We start from the raw sequence: 26,880 nt of genomic DNA, 5'->3' as shown, positions 1-26,880 counted from the left end.
CAAAAGCTTAGGTTTTGAGATCCATGAGTCCAAGGTTTACCTTTTTGATAAAAATAAATGATGATTTTTAAGTGTAAATTTTAAGATTGAAAGAAAATACTTAATTTGATGAACCCTGAAGTGTGATGATTCTAAATGCAAAATAATAAAAAAGCCGTCGAAAGAAGGTTCATAAATGAGCGAAGCCGGTAATTTACTGTATGGAATTTCATGCCTTATTTTAATAATAAAAAAATATCATTATCTTATAAATATTTTATTATATACATTTTTTGTTACATACATCTATTATCTATTATCTCGTTGTTATAAATAATTTGTTTTCTTGCACAAATATCATAATTATTTGTTAGTTCATATTTATTAGTATATTTGAGCATAAAAGTACTCAGTAAACAAAATCCACACACGTTTCTGCTCGATAGAAGAAAATAAAACCAAAAACTTGGAAAAAGAGAAAGGAACAGCGGACGTAGAGCAGGTCGATGTAACGCTACCCTGCCAACTGTAGCACGTTTTTGAGTCAGGTCAACACGAATAGTAAATGACAGAAACGCCACACTTGCTTGATGCTTCGTCTTTTAATTCTTTTATAAAGTGTTCTATCACTTACGTGCAGTCACAAATAAAATAATTGAGCTACGTAATAGTTAATGGCGGATTGGGGTTTCGTGCCAGAGCTGAGTCAGATCCAATCGTGCGTTGAATCCTCGAGGCACGCGGGTTACTCCTCCCCTCCTCCATCCGGATCCCTTCCTGAGCTCCTGTTCTGGATCCCTTCCTGCGCTCCTGTGCAAAGGGAAAAAGTGGTAGAAGTTTCCCCACCTCCTCTGACAATGCTCTGAAATCACACCTGCTTTCCTCGCTTCCGGGAAGGGAAGAAAGCAGGGAAGAGAAGAGAGAAGAATGGCTCTGCCTTTTTCTCATCGTGCCAAGGAATGGAGATTCCCTTTCATCTTTGTAGCCGTCACCACTCTTGTCACCGTGGCTGCGGTCGCTGCTTTCTTCCTCCTGACCACCAACGGCAACATCTACGTGGATCAGACCATGATAGTGGTGCGTGATTCTCAGGCCACAGGATCTCCGCCGGATCACCCCGTTGCAGTACCATCACCGGGAAAAGCGTCTGAGAGGACTTCCTCGAGTAGACCTGTGATTGCGCCCAAGAGTACTCCTAGAAGCACGCCCAGGAATACGTCGGAGAAGGCGACATCTATGGAGGCGGCAAGGGAGGAAGAAGTGGCACCGGCTGAAGACGATGGTGGTCTGCAAATGGACTGGAGAGTTTGTGGTGGGAAAGTAGCTGCGGATTACATTCCCTGCCTTGATAACTACAGAGCCATCAAGAGACTGAAGTCGAGGCGGCATATGGAGCACAGGGAACGGCATTGCCCGAATCCGAGTTTGAGGTGCTTGGTTCGTTTGCCGAAGGGTTACCGGGTACCCGTCCCATGGCCTCGAAGCCGAGATATGGTGAGATTGGTTTTTTGGTAAGGAGATCTCTTGTGGTTCCCCGTAATTTGTAATGGTGGTATTGGTGTAGATCTTTTGGCAAACGGATTTAATGTGAAACAGCAAAAACAACCTGTTCTTTCTAGTTATTTGGTTGAAACCAATCGTACTTCCTGAATGTGAAACGGATGAAAAGATCATTGTAACAGGGTCGAGGCTCGAGGCCCTTTGAAGCCAATGAAGCCAAAAGCTTCTTGAGAATCTTAATCGAGCCACCTGCTGATATAAAAGCGCCTGCAATAGCATTTGTTTAGTATATTTCTTGAGCGAGGTTACTTCTCCTCATAGTTTAGAACTCTAAATGGATAACCGTTTTTCTTGCTAACATCATGTCACCAACTTTTAGTTGAAACCTGGCCTTAGTTTCTCCTTTCACACTCCCATTTGCTTTAGTTTACAAGACAATCTTAAAATTTTGAGCTCTGGTCTTCGTTTTGCCTCAAAATCTGTTGCTGTATAGCCTAGCAGAAGGTGCAGTTTTGTTTAGTATTTCATTGTGAGAAAATGCGCGTCTTTAATAACTTTAATTTGTAACATTTCATGATGCTGTGCATGGGAGCAAATTTTTTTTACCAGCCATAGTTCACTGCCCACAATCTATTTTCACGGTTTCTCTGCAATCAGTGTCCTTTGAACTGTCAATGGTGCAAGCCCCAAAATTCGCTTTTTCATTTGTGACCGCCCTGGATGTAGATATTGGATTAGTTTCAGTTCATCATCAGAAGAGTTTTTCCACACACAAAGGGTTTCACGTGGTCTGACTGAGTAAGAGTGTGCCCCTAGAACAAAGACGACTATCTCTCTCCCTCAATGACTTGCAGAGAGACAAGTGGTTCTTGAACGAGAGAAAGATTACAAATTTATTTATATTTATTTCTCTCTCTCTCTCTCTCTCTCTCTCTCTTTCCCTCCTTCAATGACTTGCAGAGAGAGAGGTGGTTCCAGTGAATAGAAGGAAAGATACAAATTTATTTATATTTATTTTCTACAGTGAGGGAACTACAACTACTTCCTTAATTTTAGTCATTGCCTTAGGATTCAGATCTGCCTGTACGTGCTCCTTCATCAAGAACGTGCTCCCTCGTCAGGATTATCTTGTTTAGTTCCTGCCCTATCTGTGGACTTGAGCTGATTGTGCCAGAATTCTCTCTCTGACCATGCTTCTGCACTAGAATCTGGACCAATAGCTTTCATATGGTTGTGCCAAGTGTTTTAGGCATGCATATCCAATTTCCATCTTTTTCAGAATTGTTCGCTTCCTCAAATGATGTGCCCATTTACAGCACAGTCAAGACTTGACAACCCATCCCATATGATGCGGATGAAATTTTTAAGATGCTCCTGCTTTTAAAAGAAATTATGTACGTATAGCCTTGTCCCTGCCTGCCAGCTAAGATATTATTCTTATTTATGAAATAATTGGTTTAAGAACATTTTTAGTAGGTTATCCTTAACATATATCCACGTCGATTTCTTTTAGTTCTTTTAAGCTCTACTTAGAGATGCTTTCCATGGCTTTGCAACAATAATTATTTTTCCCTTTGTGTCATGGTGGGACCAAGCCACTCATGCTGGTTCTTATCACTATAAAGCTGTGCTCCTTCATTACATTTGTGTTAACACGTCATTGAGGCTGCAGTTTATTTTCTTGTTTAGACATATCATCAGAAGAATGTTAGGTGCAAAAAAAAAAAAAAGAAGAAGAAAAAGCGAAGGAGATCTTATGAACTTGATAATTTTGTTCATGTACAATCTGCCAAAGAAGCCCCAGTCTGTGCTACCAAGAAAAATGATAAAATAAGGGGGGAAAAGGGCAAAGTAGCTTGTTGATAGAGTTTGGTGACAGCAATTTCTATGATATATACAATGAAAAAATTCATAAAAGTGAGAAAAGCAGTTTATTTATGCCAGTGTGTATGATGGTAAATGTTGCTCACATAGGCAGATAAAAATGAAAAAATCTTGGAAAAAAATTGCTAGATGAGTCACAAGTTAGCCGTGTTTAGGCAGTCAAGCAATGAAGGCAAGCAATAGAGTGTCTAACCTTTTTTCTATTATGTTTCTATAGGCACAGGATCATATAAGTACAAAACTGTGACAATTAGAGTCCTAAACATCTAACCGTAGTTAACCTTCCAAAAAACTAGCCATTTGCCAGGACAAAGCACTTACAGGCTACTTATTTTTTTATTGTTGTTTTTGTTTCACCATTAACCACATCCATTTTTATGTTAAACATCAACTTTGGTGCACGAAAACTAATGGTTAGTATACCAGTTCAATCATGTAGATATGCTAATGTTTGGAGAAAACAATACCAGGTTTCAGCTTAAAGCACCATTGTTTAATTTACTTTATCTATTACTGCTATGTTATATATGTCTAGTGCATCTTTGTCTACATACTAACCAACACTCTTATTAGGTTGATATATGGTAGTATTTTTTTCCGATGCATTTGGTAGTCTCTCATGTCACAATTTTTTCTTCAGCAACTATTTATTTGATAAGCTTGTCACCTCGTTTTTGACTTGCTGGTTTTCTCATGGTCCTTCACATTGAGGTGAAAGCTAAAAAGTCATTGCTGATATGCATTGTAGATTTGGTATGATAATGTGCCTCACTCAAAGCTTGTTGATTATAAGAAGGACCAGAACTGGGTGAAACTCTCTGGTCAGTTCCTCGTCTTCCCTGGAGGTGGAACTCAGTTTAAAGATGGAGTTGCACACTATGTTCAGTTTCTAGAAAAGGTATGCCATTAGCAATCTAAATAACCTTCACCAACCTCTCTCTCTTCTTCCAAATTGATTTTCAAAATTATTATGGATCATGAATAGCTTTGTATAAGCTGTTCAAGTTTCTGTCAGTTGTTTCATGGATCAACCATTGACATGCATATACCTTGTGTATTAGGCTTACATGCATGAGTATGCTGTACCTTTAGTTCAGGATGACTAAAAATGGGACTTGCTTCCAATGAAATTCAAGCAGTCTTCAGCTAATTGTTGCCAATAAGAATGGAACAAGTGCCTTTCATCTTAGGTTTACATGAGCAAAGAATTGCAGTTATATCAACTCTACCTGATCAAAAGTAAAACTCAAGCTCTTGATAATTATATTCAGCACATGGTTTCAACTAGTAGCACTTGTGTCTTTCATTTGTCCCTATACTTGTTAAAAGTTCAACATCTCTACAAGAATATATCTTATCAGTTATCTGTTCTCAGTATGGTTATATGATAGGTCTGTTTCAATAGTACTGGGCACTGGTTTATATTTTTGTCTCCTTTTACTTTTCTTAACTCCACTTTAAAATTTTTTGTTCTCAAAAGGTGACTGGCAAAGCTAGAATGTCATGTTATGTGAAATTTCTTCTGAAAGAGTGGTGCATGCTGTGTTCTTACTGGTTTTATTGTTGCACATTTCTGATAACCTTTTCACCCTTATTTGCAAACACAAGCGGTATCATACTCTGATCACTTTAGTGTAATCCAAATATTTGGCTTGCATTGTTAGTTGCATAGACCTTGTAACTTTTTCTTTCCTTTTCTGAAATTTTTCTCAGTCATTCTTGTATTTGAGGCATTATCCATACAAATGATTATTCAAAGCTTGCCAAATTCTCCCACTTCCGGTGGCTGTTTACTCAGATGCTGTTGCTAACATGTCTATTTCCAATTTCATTTAATTAATGTTCTTAAATTATTCGATGACTATATGGATTTGTTTCCAATGGATTTGCCTTGGAATTGGCTGGTATTCACCTTTTGAGGACAACTTTCAAAACTAAGTGATTCATAAATATGTTAAAAATATCCATTTGTATTTGTGCTCTCTAATTTCTTTTGTTCCCTTTTCTTCGTTCTAACAACAGAGTTTATTTGAGCAGCAACTAAAAAGATAATATAATAGGAAGGTAATTGGTCTCCATCTAAGAACTGTTGAGTGTTGAGGAATATCTAACGTAGCATACTCAAATAATCTGTCTGCAGGTATATGATGATGGACTCAGTGTGGATTTTTGTTAGAAATCATGTTTTTGACATAAAATCATGGTTCTTTCACCCATAAAATTTTGATGCTTGGGTTATTTTTCATGCTCTTGACCATCCTCCTTACATGAAACAATGTGTTTATAAGGTTCTTATTTGTTAAAATACAGTATGTAGATATAATCCAACAAATTAGTTTGACAGTTTGATTACTTAATCGGATTATTTGCAGTAAGGAGCATGTGGGTGCAAAAAGCTTGGGGAGCACCATTTGATCATTATATATACATACATACATACATACATACATACATACATACATACATACATATATATATATATATATATATATATATATATATATATATGTATATGTATATATATATATAGCCCCTACCTCATCCTCTTTTCTTTGATTTCTTCTTCTCCTTTTTTCTTCCCTCTTCCTCTTCCATGCAGTAACAGGCTAAATCTTTCTTTCTCCTCTTTCCTTTTTTCTTCTTTTCTCTCTTTGAGTTGGGTATCTCTTGCAAAATAATAAAGGGCAAGAAAGATCCCCTCTTGCCCCTAAATACACTATAATTTCCCACTTTTGTCCTTACAAAATTTTATACAAACAATTGTAACCCTAAGTTTTTTCTTCTCTTTCCATTCTTCTTTCATTTAAAAGCATGTTTTTAGAACTTCAAAAATTCCAAACATGTTTTTTTTTTCAGTTTTTTCTAATGATATATATATATATATATATATAGAGAGAGAGAGAGAGAGAGAGAGAGAGAGAAATAATGACAACCAAGATATGATTACTGGACTTTGTGGAACTTTTATGTCTTTTCCCAAAGCTAATGGTGAGGATGTCTTCATCATTGTACATTTGCTAAGAAGAGAAATCAGAAACTTGCCCTTTTGCCAAGGATAACTGAAAATTCTGGGACCTTCCACCTGATTATTTTTTTGGACAGATTTTTGATGAAAGTTCTAGCTATTGATTTACTCTAAAAGCTTTTGCAAATTGAATAAACCATCTGTCAACTCTTATAGGTCACATGCCTATAGAATTTTATAAAAAATTGCATAGGTCACATCCCCACATTTTCTTATCTTTCAATACTCATAGTGTGTGTGTATATATAATACTCCGGCCATGTGAATGCTCCGGCTTGTCTCACACGCAGCCAAATGAACCATCCCGATGGTGTGTGTGTGTGGATATATATATATATATATATATATATATATATATATATATATATATATATAACGAGAGAGAAAGAGATAGGAAAAGTCAATGCTGCTGTTTACTGGATAGCTCCCGGATGGTTTACATTTCTAATTCATTGCTGAAAAGACCATGGATCGTTACTAAAGCCACCATAAACTGTCACCTTACCTCACTATAAACATGACATTTGCCAATTTAGTGACTGTTCTTTAGCAATTTTTTTTTTAATTTTAACCATCCAACAACATCTGGCACTTGGCAGCATTGAAGTCCTATATATATTTATACATGTTGTAAGGTCTGGAAATCACAAACATATATGACATACACAGGGAGTTGGAAGAAAAAAAAAAGCTGAAAAGGGAATAAAGATCATGTTTTTATCAACTTTTATGTGCCAAAGAAGTCAAAGTTATGGATTTTTAAATTCTTACCAAGCTTGATGCACCTATTGGAAATCCACAAGTTTTTGAAATCCCATATGTCTGGATATCTAGAATTTATCTATATAACTGTATTTATAAGAAAAAGTCAGTGTGCTGGTGAGTGTATGTGTGTGTGTGTATATAATATATATTTCGTGTCTCAAAAATATTGAGAATGTCCAAATATTATAATTAGTGTAGCGAAAAAACGATATGACTTGGTAATATCCAAAATTATCATCATATTGGGACAATATTTGTAAGTTCCTTGAAACAATCACCTTTATGTTACATATATGTATATATTTTTTACTTTAAGAAATTATATTCTGAAGGAAAATGATGAGAACTATCATTTTTTTTCTTTGTTTAATATTTAAAACTTTAGAGAGATTTTCTGAGAAATACCACATGAAGAAGCTCCTAGGAAAACCTTGTCTCGAATGATACATGATGTTTTTGTGTGTGCGTATATATGTATGTGTATATATATATATATATACCGACCCTATCTTGGGACTGGTCTGACTGGCCTGGTATTTTTAATGATGTTTTGGGTAAAAAACAAATTATGCAGATGTGATCTGAATATTCAAAATATATAATTTTTGGATATTTTAATTTGACTTTTGAAGTCCATAGATTCAGGTCATTAATTTTAAAATCTTACATGTTTGAAAATATTTCATTTACAGGTTTACAATGTTGAATTGATCATGTGTGTTATATATATATATATATATATAATATATATATATATAATATATATATATATATATATATAATATATATATATATATATGTATGTATGTATAGGAAAACAGGTAATTATCAGACCCTCATATACTAGACTTTGATGGGAATCATTTCCAAGGAGATCAGACCGTGAGATTAAGTTGTAAATATAAAAGTAAAGCTGTTTTTTCAAGAGTCTAAAATATCCCTATTGGGAGGCAATGAGTTTTGTTTAAGGAAACTCATTTGTGTTCTCTCTCTTTCTCTCCCTCCTTTGAAGGGTCTGGTGGATTAATGGAAAACAGCTTGCTTCGATATTTGTAATTTAATGATTTAATCTCCACCATTTGATCTCATTGAAATGGACAGCCTACATGATTCCCATCAAGTCTGGTATATAAAGGTCGGGTAGCTGCCTGTATATATATATAGCAAAAGAGAGAGAGAGAGAGAGAGAGAGAGAGACTGAAATCTGCAGGCTACCTCTAGCTGCCAGATGAATTTTTATTTATTTTCTCACCTAAACCATCACAAATAGTGCATTAGCGATGGTTTTGTTTGACCACGGTTTTTCATGGCATTTAACAATGTTTTTTGGTGTTTTAGCAATGGAAAAAAAATCCATTTGGCAAAAGAGGTAACCAACAAATTTCAATATATATATCATAGGAAAAAATAACGTTTCAGAGTTTTAAACGGCGAGGTTTTTCTCAGGTATAATAGGCCGAGCTTGAAGAAACCTAAAAAATATGGTAAATTTTTAAAAATTTTAAAAAATAAAAACGGAGAAAAAATAAAATAAGTGAAAACTAATAACACAAACATCAAAAGATAAGTAGATTTCCAACAAATAAAAATAGAAAATGAAAAAAAATTGTTTGGCATTAAAAAAATAAAAAATGAAAAATTGAAAAAAACGCGTTGAAAACACCTTTTTTCCCTTTTTTCAAAAAATGTTTTTTTTTAAGTTTTAAACAGTAATTTAATTTATCTTTTTTTTTTGCGCTTTTCAAAAAAATGCGTATTTTTGTGGCACTGTTATATATATATATATATAATTTTCTCTGTCTCTGTTTGAATGGAGAAATAGTCCGGCCTCTCACAAACAGATTGCATCCTAAGTCACACAAGTGCACCAAATATTCCGGCCGTGATTGGATGGAGCTCTAGGTGGCCGGAGCATTTCAGCTCCTCTATATATTTGTACTTTAGAGAGGATAAAGTCGTAAATCCTAAGTCACATGGGTGCACCAAATATGGTGGTGCACCCGCATTGACTCGGTTGCAGGTGCGGCCCAACATGGCACCCGATTCGGTCAAACCGAATCGGGTGCTGCTGACCGCACCCATTATTCTTTTCTCTTGTTTTTTTTTCATTTTTTTTCATTCTCCTATCTTTCCCTCTTCTTTCTCTCTCTCCTATTTTATTTAATAAAAATTTGAATCTTCTATGAGATTAAGGTAGCCTTGATAAAAAATAAAAAGTAAAAATATAGACAAATAAAATTACTTATATAACAGATCATATATATATATATATATATATATATATATATATATATATATATATGTATGTATGTATGTATGTATGTATGTATGTATGTATGCTCTCGCTGCACCTACACCCAACTTTTTTTTTTTTTTAACTTGCCGCATCCCGCACTAGCAACCGCACCCGGTACCCATGTGGCATATGATAAATCATATTTTCTTGTTTTTATTTTTATCTTTTTTTGTTTCATTTTTTTTCCATTTGGGGCTGTTTTGATCATTCTCAATATAATTGGGGACTATCATTGTGGTTAGACCAATGGCTAGTCTCTTTTCCAGCTTTGCCCTTCGATGTATATGTAAGGACTCTCCCTTAAGCAATAAAATGTATGTTTTTTTTCTAAATGTATATTTGTGTTTGTGGCCTTGTGATCTTGTGCGATATAGCATATTTGCTGTTAAAGGGGCTCGCTGATGTGCATGAGGCTCATTTAAACCTATTTTGCATTCACTTGAGTTTATGTATCTCTTGTTTGTAATTACTTTTTCAAGTGGTATCTCTTGGGCAATATATGTGGCATATTTAGAGTCTAGATACCTCCGAAAAACATAAGCACAAGTGAGTGCTTAATGCAACCTTGTAGACATGATCTCGATAATTTGTTAGCAGAAATATATATTAAGTTGGTATTTCTCATGTTGGATACTATTTTGAACATTAAAAAAATATTCATATAATGGCAAAAATCTCTTTTATTTCTTTTAAAAAAATATTTTTCACTTTTATATAATAAATGCAGTAAAAATATGGTTTTTATATTCTTCATTAAAAAAAAATCAAACATGTTCTTTAGGTGTTTAGATCTGGTTTTGTGGAAATGTTCTCAGAGATGGCCGGCTACTGTTTGTGTATTCATAAGTACATCTTTGGTCAGAAGACAACTTGGGTTGACAGATAGATTCTACAGAGGGATATAGAACTTTAGGGAATAATAGCTTGGGAAACACGAGGGATGTCTCTGCTAGTGGGCAACTATTCAAATTCAAATTCCTTTGTTTTTTGTGTACTTGAGCTTGCTTAATTCAATGCTGGAAACCTTACTTAACCTGTCCAACCATCCGTTTCATCACCAAATTCTTGCCTACTTTAGAAAGTGCTTGATTGGCAACTCCAATTGAGCTGCATATTATTTTTTCCAAATGCATATCTTAGTGATCTTGTTGTCTCCATAGTGTTGTGCAAAAAACACAATGTTTCACTACATGATCAGACCGAATGTGACAGACCGGTTTATAGTTTGTTAAAAATGAAAAACTGACTTGCTATCCTGGTTTTTACCAGATTTTAATATCAATCAAATTTGGGCTGCATACAAGGGTCGTTATGGATGTTGGTTGCGGCGTTGCTAGTTTTGGTGGGTACCTCCTGGACAGGGACGTTCTCACAATGTCATTTGCACCAAAAGATGAACATGAAGCTCAGATACAAATGGCCCTTGAGCGAGGAATACCTGCTTTTCTATCGGTAATCGGGACTCAGAGGCTTACTTTTCCAAGTAATGTATATGATATGGTGCATTGTGCCAGATGTAGGGTTCACTGGTATGGAGATGGTACACTTCAAATCTTTAGTAGCCTTTTGTGGTTTTGCTGGTTTCTGTCTGTCCTGATAATTTCTACAAATTTGATAAGTTCTACATGTAGTATGGTTTATTCTAATGACTTTCAGGTGGAAAGCCCTTGCTGGAGATCAATAGGGTTCTCAGGCCTGGAGGTTACTTTGTCTGGTCTGCAGCACCAGTTTATCGCAATGATCCTAGACATACAAATCTTTGGAATGGTTTGTTAAATATCTTGTTTTTAAAGTTTTGAAGAGCCTTAAAAGATTGCCCTTTCTTAGGATCCTTTGTTCATTGACATACTTTAAGTTTGTGTATCATATGTAATTTTCGTTGCTGGCAAGAGGTTCTCTAGTTGAATTGGAATTGCTCTTTACAATGGTGACTATATCCATTGTTGGCTTTTCTTGGCACCAATATTTTGAGGATCTGGCATTCTTTCACACGAACCATTTAAAAGCACACTTGTATAGCATATCTTCGCTTGAAAATGCCTTGGTCATTACGAAGCATGTTCTGATGTTCTATTATTCATTTTATTCTGTTGGATGGCCTACAAAATCTAGAATAATCCAGGGCAAAATGTATGGCTGTGAATAATCTTGTATCTAGGAGTTTGAAATATATTGAAGCTTACACACGTAGTCCCACCTTAGACAGTCTCTTAAGGAGTTAAAATTGGCTACTAGGTCATTTTTTATTCAAGTAGTTGTGGTTCGTATTAGATCCATATCCATATTCGCTTCTGTAGAAGGATATCTCTCCTGTACATGTCCTTACAAGCATGTTAGGTTTTTAGTGTAGACATATTCACCATATTCTCCCATTTTTATGTTAAAAGGTGGAGAAATTCAGAACCCTAAAGGTCTCATTTTTTTACCATGGTAAACTTATCCATGGTGTAGTGCAACCTAAAATGACTTCACTCATCATCATTCATGCCCTCAAAAGCGGTTGTAACATTCCAATTATTGGAATGGCTGGGACTACTCCTGTATCCAGAAGTTTGGGTATCATGTAATGTATACGTTGGTCTGTATATTGCTCGATGTTACTGTTGACACCCTTTCTGGATTGGATAATCCCGTATCTAGAAGTTTGAGTCTTTGAGATACAACAGGTCATGCCTGCCTTAGTTCCATATTTCTAGTATTCTAGATGGAATGGAACTGGGAAGTGTAAGAATCTTCACAAAGTACTCGTCTCTCCGTATGCAAAACAGATATGTTGAGAAGAGAGGATGAAAGAAGACGATGGAGGAAAGGGAGCAGCCGGCTTAACACAGCCCTGCGTTCCTTAATCTTTAATTAAAGAATAACCCTAATAGGTTACAACAGATTTGTACATAAAAAGATAAAAAATTACAAGAGAGCCACCGCCTAGTAACTTTAGGCGTGTGGATATAAGGAGAATGGATCGGGTCTGAACAGACCCGATCCCCATACGCTAACAGCTCCCCTCAAGTTGTGCATGAGATTTGATCATGCACAACTTGTTCTTCAAATCCCAAAAATGTTGCCCTGTGAGACCTTTGGTAAAAAGATCAGCTATCTGTTCATTGGTAGATATATAAGTAGGCAAGATCTCGGCTTCTTCAACCTTCTGTCGAATGAAATGTTGATCAATCTCTATATGTTTGGTGCGATTATGCAAAATGGGATTGAAAGCAATTTTTATCGCACTTTGATTGTCACATAGTAATGATGACCGAACAATAGGAAGATTGAGCTCCCCAAGTAAATGACATAACCATGACGCTTCAGCCGTCCCTGCAGCCATTGCTCTATATTCTGCCTCAGTGCTAGATCGTGCAACAGCACGCTGCTTCTTACTGCTCCAACAAATGAGGTTAGAATCAAAAAAGAGACAGAAACCTGAAACTGATCGTCGGTCATCGGGATCGCCTGCCCAGTCGGCATCAGTATATGTATATATGCTATGTCCAAGAGAAACATTGGAACATTTGGTGTAGACTAGTCCATCTCCAAGAGTAGCTTTGAGATACCGTAGGATCCGCTTAGCAGCATCCATATGTCCTTCAGTGGGTGTATGCATGAACTGAGAAATCTGATTTACAGCATATACTATGTCTGGGCGAGTAAAGGTAAGGTATTGTAACATACCAACAATGCTGCGATAGAATGTGGGATTGGAATATGCAGCAGTTCCATCAGATGCAGTCAATTTAGTATTCAGAACACTGGGGGTAGTGATGGGTTTGCAATTAGTCATACCTGCCCTATCCAAAACATCAAGGGTATACTTGTGCTGTGTAAGAGTCAAACTATCATTTGTCCTGTCAAGTTCAACACCCAAAAAATATCGTAATTCTCCCAGATCCTTCATCTTGAACTCTTGCTTCAAGATACCTTTAACATAAGATATATGTGAAGAAGAATTCCCAGTTATAACAATATCATCAACATAGATAAGTAACCAGGTGGTAGCTTCTCCAGTGCGATAGATAAACAAAGAGTGATCGAGAGAGCTTCGGAGAAAACCAATTTGTTGTATGTGATGAGAAAAACGATCAAACCATGACCTAGAAGCTTGCTTCAACCCATATAGAGACTTGTGTAATTTGCAAACCCATTTTTGAGAATCATGAGTAGTGTAGCCGGGAGGTTGCTCCATGTATACCTCTTCCTTAAGAATTCCATGAAGAAATGCATTTTTGACATCTAACTGATAGAGAGGCCATCCATACGAGACTGCAAGAGAAATAATGACACGGATTGTTCCCATCTTGATGACTGGACTGAATGTTTCATCATAATCTTCCCCATATTGCTGAGTGAAACCGCGCGCCACAAGTCGTGCTTTATACCGATCAATGCTACCATCTGGTTTATATTTCAGTTTATAAACCCATTTGGATCCCACAACATTCTTATCAGCTGGACGAGGGACAATCTGCCAAGTCTGACATTCATGCAAGGCTGCCATTTCCTCATTCATAGCTTCAACCCAACATTTTTCCTTACTCGCATTGTGATAAGATGTTGGTTCCACCTTTTTGCTGACTTCTGTCATAAACAGCTGAAAATCCAAAGAAAAACTGTTATAGCTCACCCATCTATCAATAGGATGTCGCACGAGTTGTGATTGGCGTGGAACTGCAGTAGGAACTGATCGCCTAGAATACACCAGGCCTGAGAACCGATTATGCGTAGGTGGCTCACTGGGCTGAGAAGATGAAGGCATGCTGTCCAAGGAAGTAGTGCTGCTCAAGGAACTACTTACAGATGTCTCGGGCTCATTAACAACTTGCTCATTTTGCTCAGTCAACATTGCTGCCCCTTGTCTTAAGATTTCAGCATGAAGCCAAGTATCATAAACTTCATTTTTGTCCTTGAGTGTCACAGAAGTAGCCTTGGGATCCTGTAACCTGTTCTCATCAAATACAACATGCCGTGAAATATGTACACGCCCAGTTTTAGGATTGTAACACCTATAACCCTTGTAATTTTCTGCATACCCTATAAATCTACATAAAACAACACGATCTTGAAATTTGTTTCGCAAGGAAACATCAACATGCACATAGCACACACATCCAAAAACATTAGATCCAGATGATGATGAAGCTGACCCTGCTGCTGCCTTGTTCTCACGTCTAATCTGATTATTTTTGTTCTGCGGGTTGTGCCAACATTCTGACTTTACATGCCCCCTCTTGTTGCAATAGAAACAAGTCGGAACCCTTCTAGATGTGGCAGATGTAGTATTCATGCCCTGTGGTGTTGGGAGAATCCCTCTTCCCATTCCTGCCTGAGGAATCCAAGTACGAGTGCGATTCCCTTGCAATGCATGTGTCCCTGTGATCAGTACATTGTGACTGTTGGAAGGAATCAAATTCTGTCGCTGAACACGACTAGCTTCGTGTTGGAATAACTTAGCCTTGAGATCTTCGAAAGATGGAAGAATAGGTAGGACTTCCAAGGCTGTGCAAAAAATATCAAAATCTGTTCCCAGTCCACTCAAGGCTTGTTGCACTTTGTCCTTGTCGCTGACGGGATGTCCAATGGCAGCAAGTTGATCACTTACACTTTTAATTTCATTTAAATATTCCAAAACAGTACGCGTCCCACGCTTGATGTCCTGAAATTGCCTTCTTAACTGCAGAAAACGTGCTTCGGATACTTGAGAATACGTGGTGGCAAGGGTAGACCACAACTCTAGGGCTGTTAAATCATCATCAATACCTCCTAATACTTCCTCTGACAAAGTAGAAGTAATATAGGCAACAAGAGACTGGTCGTGAGCCAGCCAAGCTTCATACTCAGGATTATTTTCAGTAATGGTTTCATATTCAAATCTGATTTCACTCATAGCCGCAGCCCCAGCAGCTTGATCTCCCACTACGGTTTTCTTCACTTCACGGTCAATATACATAGGAGGTGCTGGAGTGGTCCCATCGATATGCCCGTAGAGTCTATGACTTTTGATAAAAGGGACTATTTGACGTTTCCAAGTCAAATAGTTACTATGATTCAGCTTTTGTGAAATAAGTTGGGAGAGAAAGCTGGAAGATAGAAGAGAGGGGGTCGGCTGATCCATAATTGATTTAGGGCAACGACAAAAATTAGGGCAAAACGATGAGAAGATTAGGGCACAACGATTAGGGCAAATCAATTAGGGCAAATCACGCAAGATTTAGGGCAGAAACTGGAAAGAGGGATGATCACGCCAGAAAAGAAAGAATTTAGGGCAGATTAGGGCTAATCACATCAAACTGAAATCACTCACCGGAGGACGATGCAACCTGGCTCTGATACCATGTAAGAATCTTCACAAAGTACTCGTCTCTCCGTATGCAAAACAGATATGTTGAGAAGAGAGGATGAAAGAAGACGATGGAGGAAAGGGAGCAGCCGGCTTAACACAGCCCTGCGTTCCTTAATCTTTAATTAAAGAATAACCCTAATAGGTTACAACAGATTTGTACATAAAAAGATAAAAAATTACAAGAGAGCCACCGCCTAGTAACTTTAGGCGTGTGGATATAAGGAGAATGGATCGGGTCTGAACAGACCCGATCCCCATACGCTAACAGGAAGTTGGATCGGGTTCTCTCTTTTTCTGGTGAGAGGGGTCACTTAGGTCACTTAGGTCACTTTTGAGCTGGGTTATCAAAGGTGATGGTAACTTAACTGTAAACAAACCTTTATTTTTTGTGTCTATTGTTCTGTCAGGAAGATAAGCTTCTTCCAGTGGTTGTTTGCTCACTTGCTATGGGAATTCTCTTTGTCGATATGCAGAAGGCACTGATTGCGACAGCATATTAAATGGAAAATCTTGAGATTCATATCAGTGTTACCTGCTTTTCTTGTGTATATATGTTCATTTTTTTGCTGTGCCTCTTGCCTGCACATTGACCACACAGCGGAAAAAGGAAATTTGTAAGAGTACCATTATTGTGGACATAGTTTACTGGAAAAGTCTACCTGGCGAAGTCACCAATCTAGAACTGAAGTGAGGCTCTAGATCCAAGCATTACTACAGTGTACTGGATGAACTGTATTTATTTGGGTTTCACTTATAAGAACTGAGTTTTTCAGCATGGCTTTTATAGGTTCAGTTACCACAAATTCATTGTTTGATAAGCATGGATTGGTTGGGTACAATCTCTGTCCAATTGAACTCCAAGTAGTGAATGACAGAGCTGTTGGAACCACGATATATGATTAGCAAACCTGCTTCCCATGACCCACACTTTAGAACTGAGAAGCTAGGGACTTGTGAAGGATGATTTCAGAAAAGAAGCACAGTTGTCATATAAAAGAGTTTTTATTACACTGAGAAGGGAACCAAGCTTTCATTTTTTGAGGGGCATGCTTCCTAAAACTGAAATCATGCTTCCTGTTCAACTTTTTCCCTTCTAAATTTCCTTTTTGATTCTTTTTACTTTCCTTTTGTTCCAGTTTGATTCGTGAGTTGCTTTTGGCTTGCTTACTAGTTCATTTCCCACTTGCTTCCTGAAACTATTGAAGGCCTCACTTGTACTTCTGCTTCCCAACTGCCAATTGCAGAGTTCATAACTATGGCACATGGTATCTTATTTTTCTAGGGGGATACCTTATGTGGGTGATTGGATAGTTTGAATTTATTAAAGTTGATATTCAGATTGATGTTGGCCTTGCATTTGATCATAATGCCAAAAACTGAAATTTCGTAAAATCTGTGAAGTGGGTTACGTTTGAACCAGGACCCACTCCAACCTCTTTAGTTTCTATCTTGGTTAAATTGAAATTATCAGTTTTTTGTGTTTCCATTTTATATAGCATTGGTGTGGCGTAACTTGTCAAATCAAAGTTGGAGACAAGTTGGTCAAGGTACTAAAATAACTTAGTTTGTATTAGCGAGTCCAAGTTGGTTGACTAAATTAAAATCAGTGAGGTATAACAATATACACGCTTGAAGAAAGAGAAGGGAAAATATATTGATATCACATAAATTTTGCATATTAATATATTATTTTGAGGTATTTCATAAAAATTATTTTAATATATTCTAAACTTTTCCGAATTCCTTTTGATATAACTCTTTTGAGTTTTTATCAATATTCTTTAAATAAAATTATAGTTAAATCATAGTTTCTTAATTTTATCTATTACTTTTCTTATATAATTTTTTTAACTTTTGAGTTTCCAAGGTTCTCCCAAGAAAAACAAACTTTCCAGTTAATACACAAGAAAAAAACCCTCTCACATAAACTCCAAGAAAAAATATTTGTGATTCTAATGTGCATATATCCATATATATTATATACAAATCATGTAAGAAATAAATAAATAAATAAATAAATAAATATATATATATATATATATATATATATATATATACATGTATATATATATATATATTATAATGTGTGATGATACCTATGTCACACGGATACGGGTACGGGTATCCTATGGACACGGGTACGGGTACGGGGACACGGCATTTTCAAAATTTTAGGATACGCGGATACGGCGAATATTATATTCAAAAAAATTAAAAATGATAATAAAGAAAGTCTCAAACAAAACATTGTTCATCACCAATCTCAAAAGTGATAACTGCTAAGACATAAGCAAGAAAGTCTCAAAGAAAGTTACAGAACATTGTTCATCAATCATCACAAAACATTGTTCATCATCATTCTAGTCATCATCAATGCCCAAATCATCGTTCTCCCCAATCTCCTCTTCTTCCACAATAGAAGATGTTGAGGGAATACAAGGTTCTTCGAATCTTGAATTAACAACTTCAAGTTCATTCTCTTGTTCTAAGTTAAAGTCCTCAACATTCACGTCCCAATATTTAGTTTCTCCTTCCCTACAAGACAAAAAAATTGTAATTATTATGATGTTAGCGAATAAGAAGAGAGACATCTAAATCAATAAATCATATACTTAATTTACCTATATTCTTCTTTGTTCCGTGATAGAAGCCGAAGTTTAGAATGCACATAAACCAGATTTTCTGCACGTTTGCTTGTGAGATTATTTCGTTTTATAGTGTGGATTTGTGAATATGTACTCCAATTTCTCTCACAGCATGAAGATGTAGCAGGTTGAACTAACAATCTGAAAGCAAGGTATTGAAGAGTAGGATAAGCAGTTCCATGTTTAATCCACCAAGATAAAGATGGATAATTATCTTTGTCTAAAGTTGCACCTACATCTTCTCCAATTCCAGTAGAAAACCTTTCAAACTCATCATTAGCTCCGCGATTTTGATGTACATCAATGAAAATTCTATTAATACATGCTACTCTGTTTGTTGATAATTCTAGATCCAGATGTGGTGGGGTTCTTCCAACACCCTCTGTAAGCCACTTTTTTCCATAATATTTAGGATTTAATGTATGTGCCATGCATTGAAGAGGATTGCTACTTTTATCCCATCTTGCAATCAATATTCTATGCACATGATCAAAAAATGCTGAATCTTCAAGTGCAATACTTTTTTTTTCATGCTTAAAAATAACCTCTTGGATTTTTTCAATCATAGTGTCCCACATCTCATACACACAGTGCAACGTTGAATTATCACAATCAAGAACTCTTAACATCTCCCAGATCGGCTCTGTGAATGCAAGAAAATAAAAGATTTCATCCCACCACTTGTCTTCAAGAATCATTCCTTTGATTGCTTGAGCTTTGTCATCATCATCAGCACGGTAGAAACTCCAATCATCATCAGTCACCATACTGATCAATGCACTTTTCACCCTTTTTATCCTTTTGACCATAACAATTAGAGATGCAAAACGTGTCTCTGCAACTCTTAATAATTTTAGATCAGAATGCTTGTTATAACTGGAAAGTGCATGTTGATGATTTACTATGAAATTTCTGATGTTCCTCACATCCTTTTCCAAGTCTTCAATCCACGAACATAATTCATAAGCATGAGGATCTTGCTCTTTACTTGGTGGATTGCATATACTCTTTAGAGCCAAATTTAAGCTATGAACTGTACAAGAAGTCCAAAAGATATGAGGGTACTCCTTTTCTATCGCAATACCAGCTGCTCTACATACAGGTGCATTGTCTGTAATTAGCTGAACAACGTTATCTTTCCCCACTTCTTCAATTATTTCCATAAACAATCCTTTCAGATACTCAGCACTTTTGTATTCACCAGATGCATCTATTGCTTTCAAGAAAATTGGTCCATTTGCTGAAGTTGCAATGAAATTAATAAGAGGGCGTCGTTGCAAATCTGTCCAGCCATCAGAAACAATAGAAACTCCGTGTTGATCCCAAGTGAACTTTTGAGACTCTAACAATTTGTTCACTCGAGTCATCTGTTGTTCTAGTAGTACAGTGCGAAGCCTTTCAGAACTAGGGGGAACATACCCAGTCAAGTTAGAATTTGCAATAGATGTAACTAAGTCTCTCCAATATGGACTTCTAGCTACATTAAATGGTATGCAATTAGCATAGAAAAATGTCGCCACTTTTAGTTCTAATTCTCGCCGTCCTTGTAAACTAAATGAATCCTTAATTGATTTCTGATGAACATCAACCACTTTTCTTTTTTTGGTAGGATTCTGAATATCATCATGTAAAATTGAAGCAATGTCAATGAAACCAGATCCAGATGATATGCTTTTCTTATTCTCAAAGGCTTTTTGTTCTTTCTTCAACTGAGCCAAAGTCTCGTTAGTGATTTTCTTACATGGTTGAATTCCTTTTTGACTGATTTTTAATAGATGTGCTTTCACTCTTGTATATGATCCATTGAACTGTCCCTCACAAAAATTACACCTAAAAAAAGCATTTCCACCGCCTCCAGGAGGTTTCCCCATTAGATTCACGTATGACCATAATGGTGGCTGGGGTGTAGCTGATCCAGAACCAGAACTTGTAGGTTGAGACTGAGACACTGTTTTTCCTTTGCTCGCCATACTAGATTAAACATAATAAAAAAATGGAAAAAACGTATAATGAACATAAAATTTATGAAATAAAACAATACAACAAACTGACAAAGTATAAACATGCACTGCAGTCACAAAACTTCAGAGATTCAGAAGCAGAACGAAGGCTGAATAGTGACAGGAACATTCAAGAATGGTAATTGGTAAATGATAGTACTGCCAGCCTGAATAGTGAACAGGAACAGAAGCAGTTCGTTAAAGCCTAAAACTAAAAGAAACATGAACAATAGCGAAGGCTGAAGTGAATAGTGAACAGTGAACAAGAACATTCAAGAATGGTAAATTATATGTTAATGCCATCTAGATATCACGTATTCATCATTGTCTAACATCATGAACAACAGCGAAGGCAAAATCCCCAAATCGGTTATACACCCAAAACGGCAAAATCCCCAAATCCCAAAATCAAACAAAAAAAAGAAAACATCGCACATAGCATTGAAGAATAGGATTCTAAACCGTCCAATCTTCAAACCAAAACATCCTCAAATCAGATTTTAATACCCAATCTAAAAAATCCCCAAATAAAAGTTGAAACCCTAACTTCTATTATCGAAAATAATAGACAAAACACTTACCTGTCTGTCGCTGGCTGCCGCCGGACGCCACCGGAAGTCGCCGTCGATCGCCGGAGGTCGCCGTCGATCGCCGGAGGTCGCCGTCGCCCGCCATTGCCTTACTGTGCTGCCAGCCTGCTGCGGAAGCCGTCGAGGGTAAACGAAGGTCGAGCGTCGAGGGTAAATGTCAGTGCGTAAAACAAAACGCAGGTTAAAAAATCGGTTATACAAGTGGTTTGGATCGGGTCTGACCCAGACCCGATCCAAAACGTATCCAGCCGTATCGCCGTGTCGGGATCCCCGTGTCCGCGTGTCGACACCGGTACTCGACCCAGTCTGCGGTATCCGTGTGACATAGGGTGATACTAATAGACAAAAGCACAAAATATACAGTTCAATAAGGGCAAAAGGATTGATAAAGTATGATAGGCACTAAAAATCTCTAATTGGTCAATGACTAGATGTTGACTAGTTCCTGGCGACTGGAATGTCAATGATTAGTCCCCTAACCAGCTACTGGTTCGGCTAGGAAATTTATCTGACTAGTTACTTGTTTGAAATCATAGGGTACAGCATATCTAGTATAGTGAGTTGATTTCATAATTCATACTCATTTGGCAAATGTTCCTTCGTTAAAAGTACCAATGTGAAAGTCTCAAGGGTTCGGGCTTCCACCATGCCTTACGCCACCAAACCAAAGACCACCAGATTGATTATCAGTTAACTACCTGTAATTCATGAAAAGTCTTACACCTTCCTTGATGCACATGTTACATGTGAATTCTTTTTAGAAAGTGCAAGTAGATGCATAGTACTGACCATTACACAGCTGTCATAGATGTTTCCTTCACAATCTAAGCTTCTGACAATAAGCTTATGCAGCCATGGTAACTTTGACAACTTCAATGTGCTGGAAGATTGTAGCAAATAAGTTTGACAAGTCGTCTGGCATTGGGGTTGTAATATATCAGAAACCCATTTCGAGTAATTGTTATGCAAAGAGAGTTTCAAATGATCCTCCAGTATGCGATGGCAGCCAAATTTATAATAGTTCATGGTACGGACTTCAGTCTGATATTTACCTTTGGTGATTCCCGTTGTGTGTTTTACTTATGATTGCTAATGGCTTTCGCTGCAAGGTATACACCATTGGAGGGTTGCATTTTCCCACTACCATCATCGAGCTCAGGACCAGGTTATAGGTGGCCTCAGCCTTGGCCGAGAAGGCTCAAAAGCAGACCTGCTTGGTTATCTGAGTCCGTAAATAACCTCCCAAGCTTTGAAGAAGATACTGAAAGCTGGGGAAGACGTGTATCAGATTTCTACTTACAAGGGCTTTCACTCAACTGGTCAAGTGTTCGGAATATAATGGACATGAATGCAGGCTACGGAGGGTAAGTTGCATTTCTACATTTTGTATAGTGTCTCTGTGTTTACATGCATGTAGTTATAGTTTGTTGCATATCATTTAAAGATGAGATACCTGTCCAGATTTACCTTTGTAAATGTACTTGGATTTTTCTCTGGAAAATGCAAATTTTCTGTATAATACTTTTGAGCTAATGCACAAGGAGACCATCAAGCAGGGGATCCACCTGTATTGACACCCAGAACATGAGAATGGACTTGTCAAAGCTGCATCAGATTTTATCGACAAATTCATCCTTTTGCTTATTTGTGAAATTGTGGTTTGTTGTTTGTGAATGCATTCGGCAACTCTGGAAATCCTATCCTTACAGTTTATACGCGAATGCATAGTGCATACAAGCATGTGTGAGTGTGTGTGTATATATATATATATGTCCAAGCTTTCTGAAATTGCTTTAAGAATGTACTTGCACCCACACCCGCACCCGCACCCATGTGTTCTGTTCAGATGCCGAGCCATTCTGCAAGAACCTCGCATCTGAAATGCAGCAAGGAGCCACATTAAAAGCATAAATAGGTAAACAATCTTTTGACTGTTCTGACCTGATTGATTTGAGTTCATGAATCGTTCTCACCTGATTTCCTCTAAACAAACTTAGAGGAAATTACGTGAGTTGATATCATCATTTCTTAAGCATGATCCTTAATCCAAGAGAAAATCCTTCCTTCTTTAAACCTTTATCATTTCAGTGAAAGAACTACAAACATGTTAAAAGCACTAGTGCTCATGACATTTCCAAAAATGCAGCTGAGCCAAGCAGAGGAACTTCTTCTATTGCGTTTGCATCATATTCTTTTTGGAGAGATTTAGGTTATTAGAACTTCAGCTTTCATAATCATCTCAAGAAGACTACAGGGCAGTATGGCTTGGAAAGATCAGAGTGGAGAAAGACAGGATGATCTACTGCAAGGAAGCAAAAAATATTCAGAATCATGATCCAAGAATGTGAATGACACCATTTACCATGTTCTCTAAAAATGCTAGCGATGCATTACCTCTTTGAATCTCTCTGTGTTTGTGTGCTAGCCTACGATCATGTACTATCTTGATTCTTTATACCAGTGTCATGGATTCATGATATTTTCGAGAATATTGTGATATTAACGAGAAAATAAGAAAGAATAAAAACGAAAGTGAAAATTTGTGATATTTTGAAAAAAAAATGAAAAATATATTTAGCACATTTTTTTGTGATTTTCCCCCATTTTCCCCCATTTTTCTCTTTTTTAACATTAATGTCATCATGGATTCAAATATAAACTTAAACTAAAAGTTTTTTCATTTATTTTTATCATTATTGAAACATTCTTTCTATCATTTATTGTTTTCTTATTAGGTTCTGAATTCTGATTTATTCCATTTTTATCTATTTTTGGAATTTTTTAAAAGTTTTCCAAGTTTTTCTCAAGAAAAATAATTTTGCTAAAATATATCCAAGGAAAAGCTTGCCATTAAAAACCTCAGAACGATAGTTGTGACAATGCTTTATACCTCTACACAGTCTGTGCCTAACATGCATGTCTTCTAGACCATAGCTACAGGTCTTTAGCCATCTCACATGATCACGTTTTATCCTTGGAAAATCTCTCTAACGATAATAAATATTATTCTTAAAGCTTTACTTGTGATTCCAACAGCCAATGTTTTGATTAATAATATTGTTAGTTGGTATTGTGCACTTCATTTTTCTAGCCATTTTCTTGACATTTTTGTGGGCAAACGTAATAAAAGTCTAAACAGAAAAAATTGAACGAGGTCATTTGAGAAAGTTGCTTGAAATAGCCGCTGTGTCTCTTGACAAAAGGTCTTCTTGTGACAGTTTTTTGTTTTATCAGATTTGCCGCAGCACTCATTGGTGAGCCTGTATGGGTCATGAATGTCGTGCCCGTCAATGGACCAGACACACTGCCGACCATTTTCGACAGAGGGTTGATCGGGATTTATCATGATTGGTGTGAATCATTCAACACGTATCCACGGACATACGATCTTCTTCATGCATATGATCTATTCACTAATCTTCCACAAAGGTTGAGAATTTTCAGATTTCACCTTTTTAGTAGACTTGTTTGCTTTGGCAATTGAGGCTTGAGGTTTGTTTACTGTACTGGCAGGTGCGACATGATCGACATGGTAGTGGAAATGGACAGGATACTAAGACCTGGGGGATGGGCCTTGATCAAGGATTCTGTTCCCAACATGAAGAAACTGAAAGCCATTATGCTTTCTCTTCATTGGAAAATTTCTTTTCAGAACAGTGAGTTTCTCGTTGGTAGGAAAAGCGATTGGCGGCCAACAAGTGTAGAATTGAACTAGACAATTCTTTGCAGTTTATCCACTTTATTTATTAATTTTTTTTTTGGGGTACTAGAACTATCATGTATGTATGCATGATTGTTCCATGATCATCATGTTCTGTTAGCCAAGAATATCCATGTCTCTGTGCAAAATGCTTTGATGTCGACCTCTAGTTGATTCTCATTTTACTGCTTTTGAGAGTGCTTGGTTTTTTTGGATTGTTTTAGTCTTGATTACAGCCCACACTTCAAATGTTTTTGCTCCAGCAATTGCACATTCATCTACTAAAAGGCCATGGCGTAATCTTGAATCCATTACGAAGTCCACTGGGGCCGGCATAGATCTTTCATGGTCTGCGATATAATTCTTTTTTTTTTTTTGAAGAAAAAAAAAAACTTTGATGTCTTCTTTTAGGAATTGAAAAATGTGGCTTTTGTTTTTGTGTTGTTTTGGAAAGAGCTGTCATCTTATTTAGTCTGAAATTATCTTGTTTGCTCTCATTTCTGTAAATAGATGAAATTTCTCCCTCATCTCCGTAAATGGATGAAATTTGAATTTTGTTTCGATTAATATCAGAAAAATCCTCCTGGTTTGAACCGTTTCAATTTCAAAGAAATCTAATATTTTTGTGAAGATGAGTGAAAGAAAGTTATGCTAACTGAATAAGGTGCCAATTTTTCTTAAACAAGATGATTAACATTACCATGAAGTTTTTCCTAATCCTCAAGCACAAATCAAAATTTTGTCATATTTCTTGGTCCATTCTCCCACATCCAGCGATGCCTGAGGTTAGATCCGAACTTTGTGTGAGCCAACTGCTGAGCCTGAACCTCCTTTGTGTTCACGAAAACTGTAGTTTTTTCCAACCTAAAAGAACGTTACTAACCAATCCAACGTGCAGTTTTCAACTTCACAACAAACTCCACATCTATGATGTTCATAAAACATGAAAAGATATTGTTAGTTTGCACCTTAATACTTTGTCTGATCGTAGTATTCCCACTCTCTAATTGGAGAAGCTTTTTCCTTTTCCTCTTCACGCAATGTCATTTTGTCTCAGCGACTTTTATGAGTTTTAATTGAGTCTCAAATACTGGACTCATTGAGTTGCTCACTATAAAGAAGGGTCTTTAGACTACCACCTCATGTCATATAATTGGATGTTCAAGCTTGAAGGAAATATGATAGATGGGGTTTTTTTTGCAATTAGGTTGCGTTTGATCACTGTGGATCCCAGGTCTGTGGTTTTGAGGTCCGAACCAACTCCACGCTGCACACCCCCCAAAACAAAAAAAAAACCCTGGACTTACTTTTTACAATATAGTGTGGATTTGAGATCCATGCTGGGGCTGAAATGCATAATTTGTTAAAAGTGTGGATCTCACCTATTGTTGATTTCAGATACCCTCGGAGCTGAGATCTGTGAGAAATCAAACACAACCTTAGTTTTTGTCACATGAAAAGAGAACCTGATTTGAAGCTTCTTCAAGACATGCTTAGAGAAACAAGAAGATGACACGCAACAACAAGCATGGCGCATGACAACCTTAACAGCCTTGCACCCATAGCAAGTAACCAAATGCTCCTCAAGCTAAGCCTTCAGCTCTCCAGGTCCATATGGAACCCTTTAGTAAAAAAGGACTAAGAAAAAAGAAACAATCTTGTCATAAAGGACCAAACTTAGACACATTCACTCAAAAGACAACATAACGAATCAGACTGTATTATAGTAGAAAGAGCATGATAACATGCCTAAGTGTACATTGCTATGTTCTATAGTAGAAAAAGAAGCCTTATGACTAGGGATGTACAACAAGCCAAGCCAACTTGGGCTCGACTCAAACTTGCCATGTATGCTCAACTCAAGCTTGACTCATTTAATAAACGAGTTGAGATTGATCTTGAATTAGAACTCGACTTATAAATGTGTCGAGTTTGAGTTACAGGAGCTCGACTCGTGTCTTCCTTGTTTGTTAATCTTCAAGGTTATGTCCGCAACTTTTTGACAAAGGTTTATTGTTTTCATTTTCATTTAAAGAAAAAGAATATATATATATATATATATATATATATATGAATCAAGTGACATGAGCTTAAACGAGTCCAGCTCGAACTCGGACTTGGTTTACCAAGTTGAGCTTGAGTTGCCTCATAGAGCTTGAGTT

General features: G+C 36.8%; 1 protein-coding gene across 2 annotated transcripts; it reads left to right on the top strand.

Annotated features, from left to right (window-relative positions):
* The first annotated feature begins 640 nt into the window (after window positions 1–640).
* LOC116254242 (probable methyltransferase PMT23) lies at window positions 641–24,927 on the top strand. Of its 2 annotated transcripts, none has more exons than XM_031629483.2 (8): window positions 641–1,473; window positions 4,112–4,261; window positions 10,719–10,989; window positions 11,106–11,216; window positions 21,871–22,045; window positions 22,128–22,382; window positions 24,253–24,447; window positions 24,532–24,927. In XM_031629483.2, the coding sequence occupies exons 1-8, from the start codon at window positions 907–909 to the stop codon at window positions 24,731–24,733; spliced, it is 1,926 nt and encodes a 641-aa protein (XP_031485343.1). In that variant the 5' UTR covers window positions 641–906; the 3' UTR covers window positions 24,734–24,927. The 2 variants fall into 2 exon arrangements, with proteins under 2 accessions (XP_031485343.1, XP_031485344.1); XM_031629484.2 differs by having other exon boundaries at window positions 1,310–1,490.
* The last annotated feature ends 1,953 nt before the right edge of the window (window positions 24,928–26,880 follow it).

The sequence above is a fragment of the Nymphaea colorata genome, chromosome 5, assembly GCF_008831285.2.
Source record: "Nymphaea colorata isolate Beijing-Zhang1983 chromosome 5, ASM883128v2, whole genome shotgun sequence".
In the NCBI taxonomy this organism is placed as follows: domain Eukaryota; kingdom Viridiplantae; phylum Streptophyta; class Magnoliopsida; order Nymphaeales; family Nymphaeaceae; genus Nymphaea; species Nymphaea colorata.
This window is presented reverse-complemented; position numbering and strand designations above follow the sequence as displayed.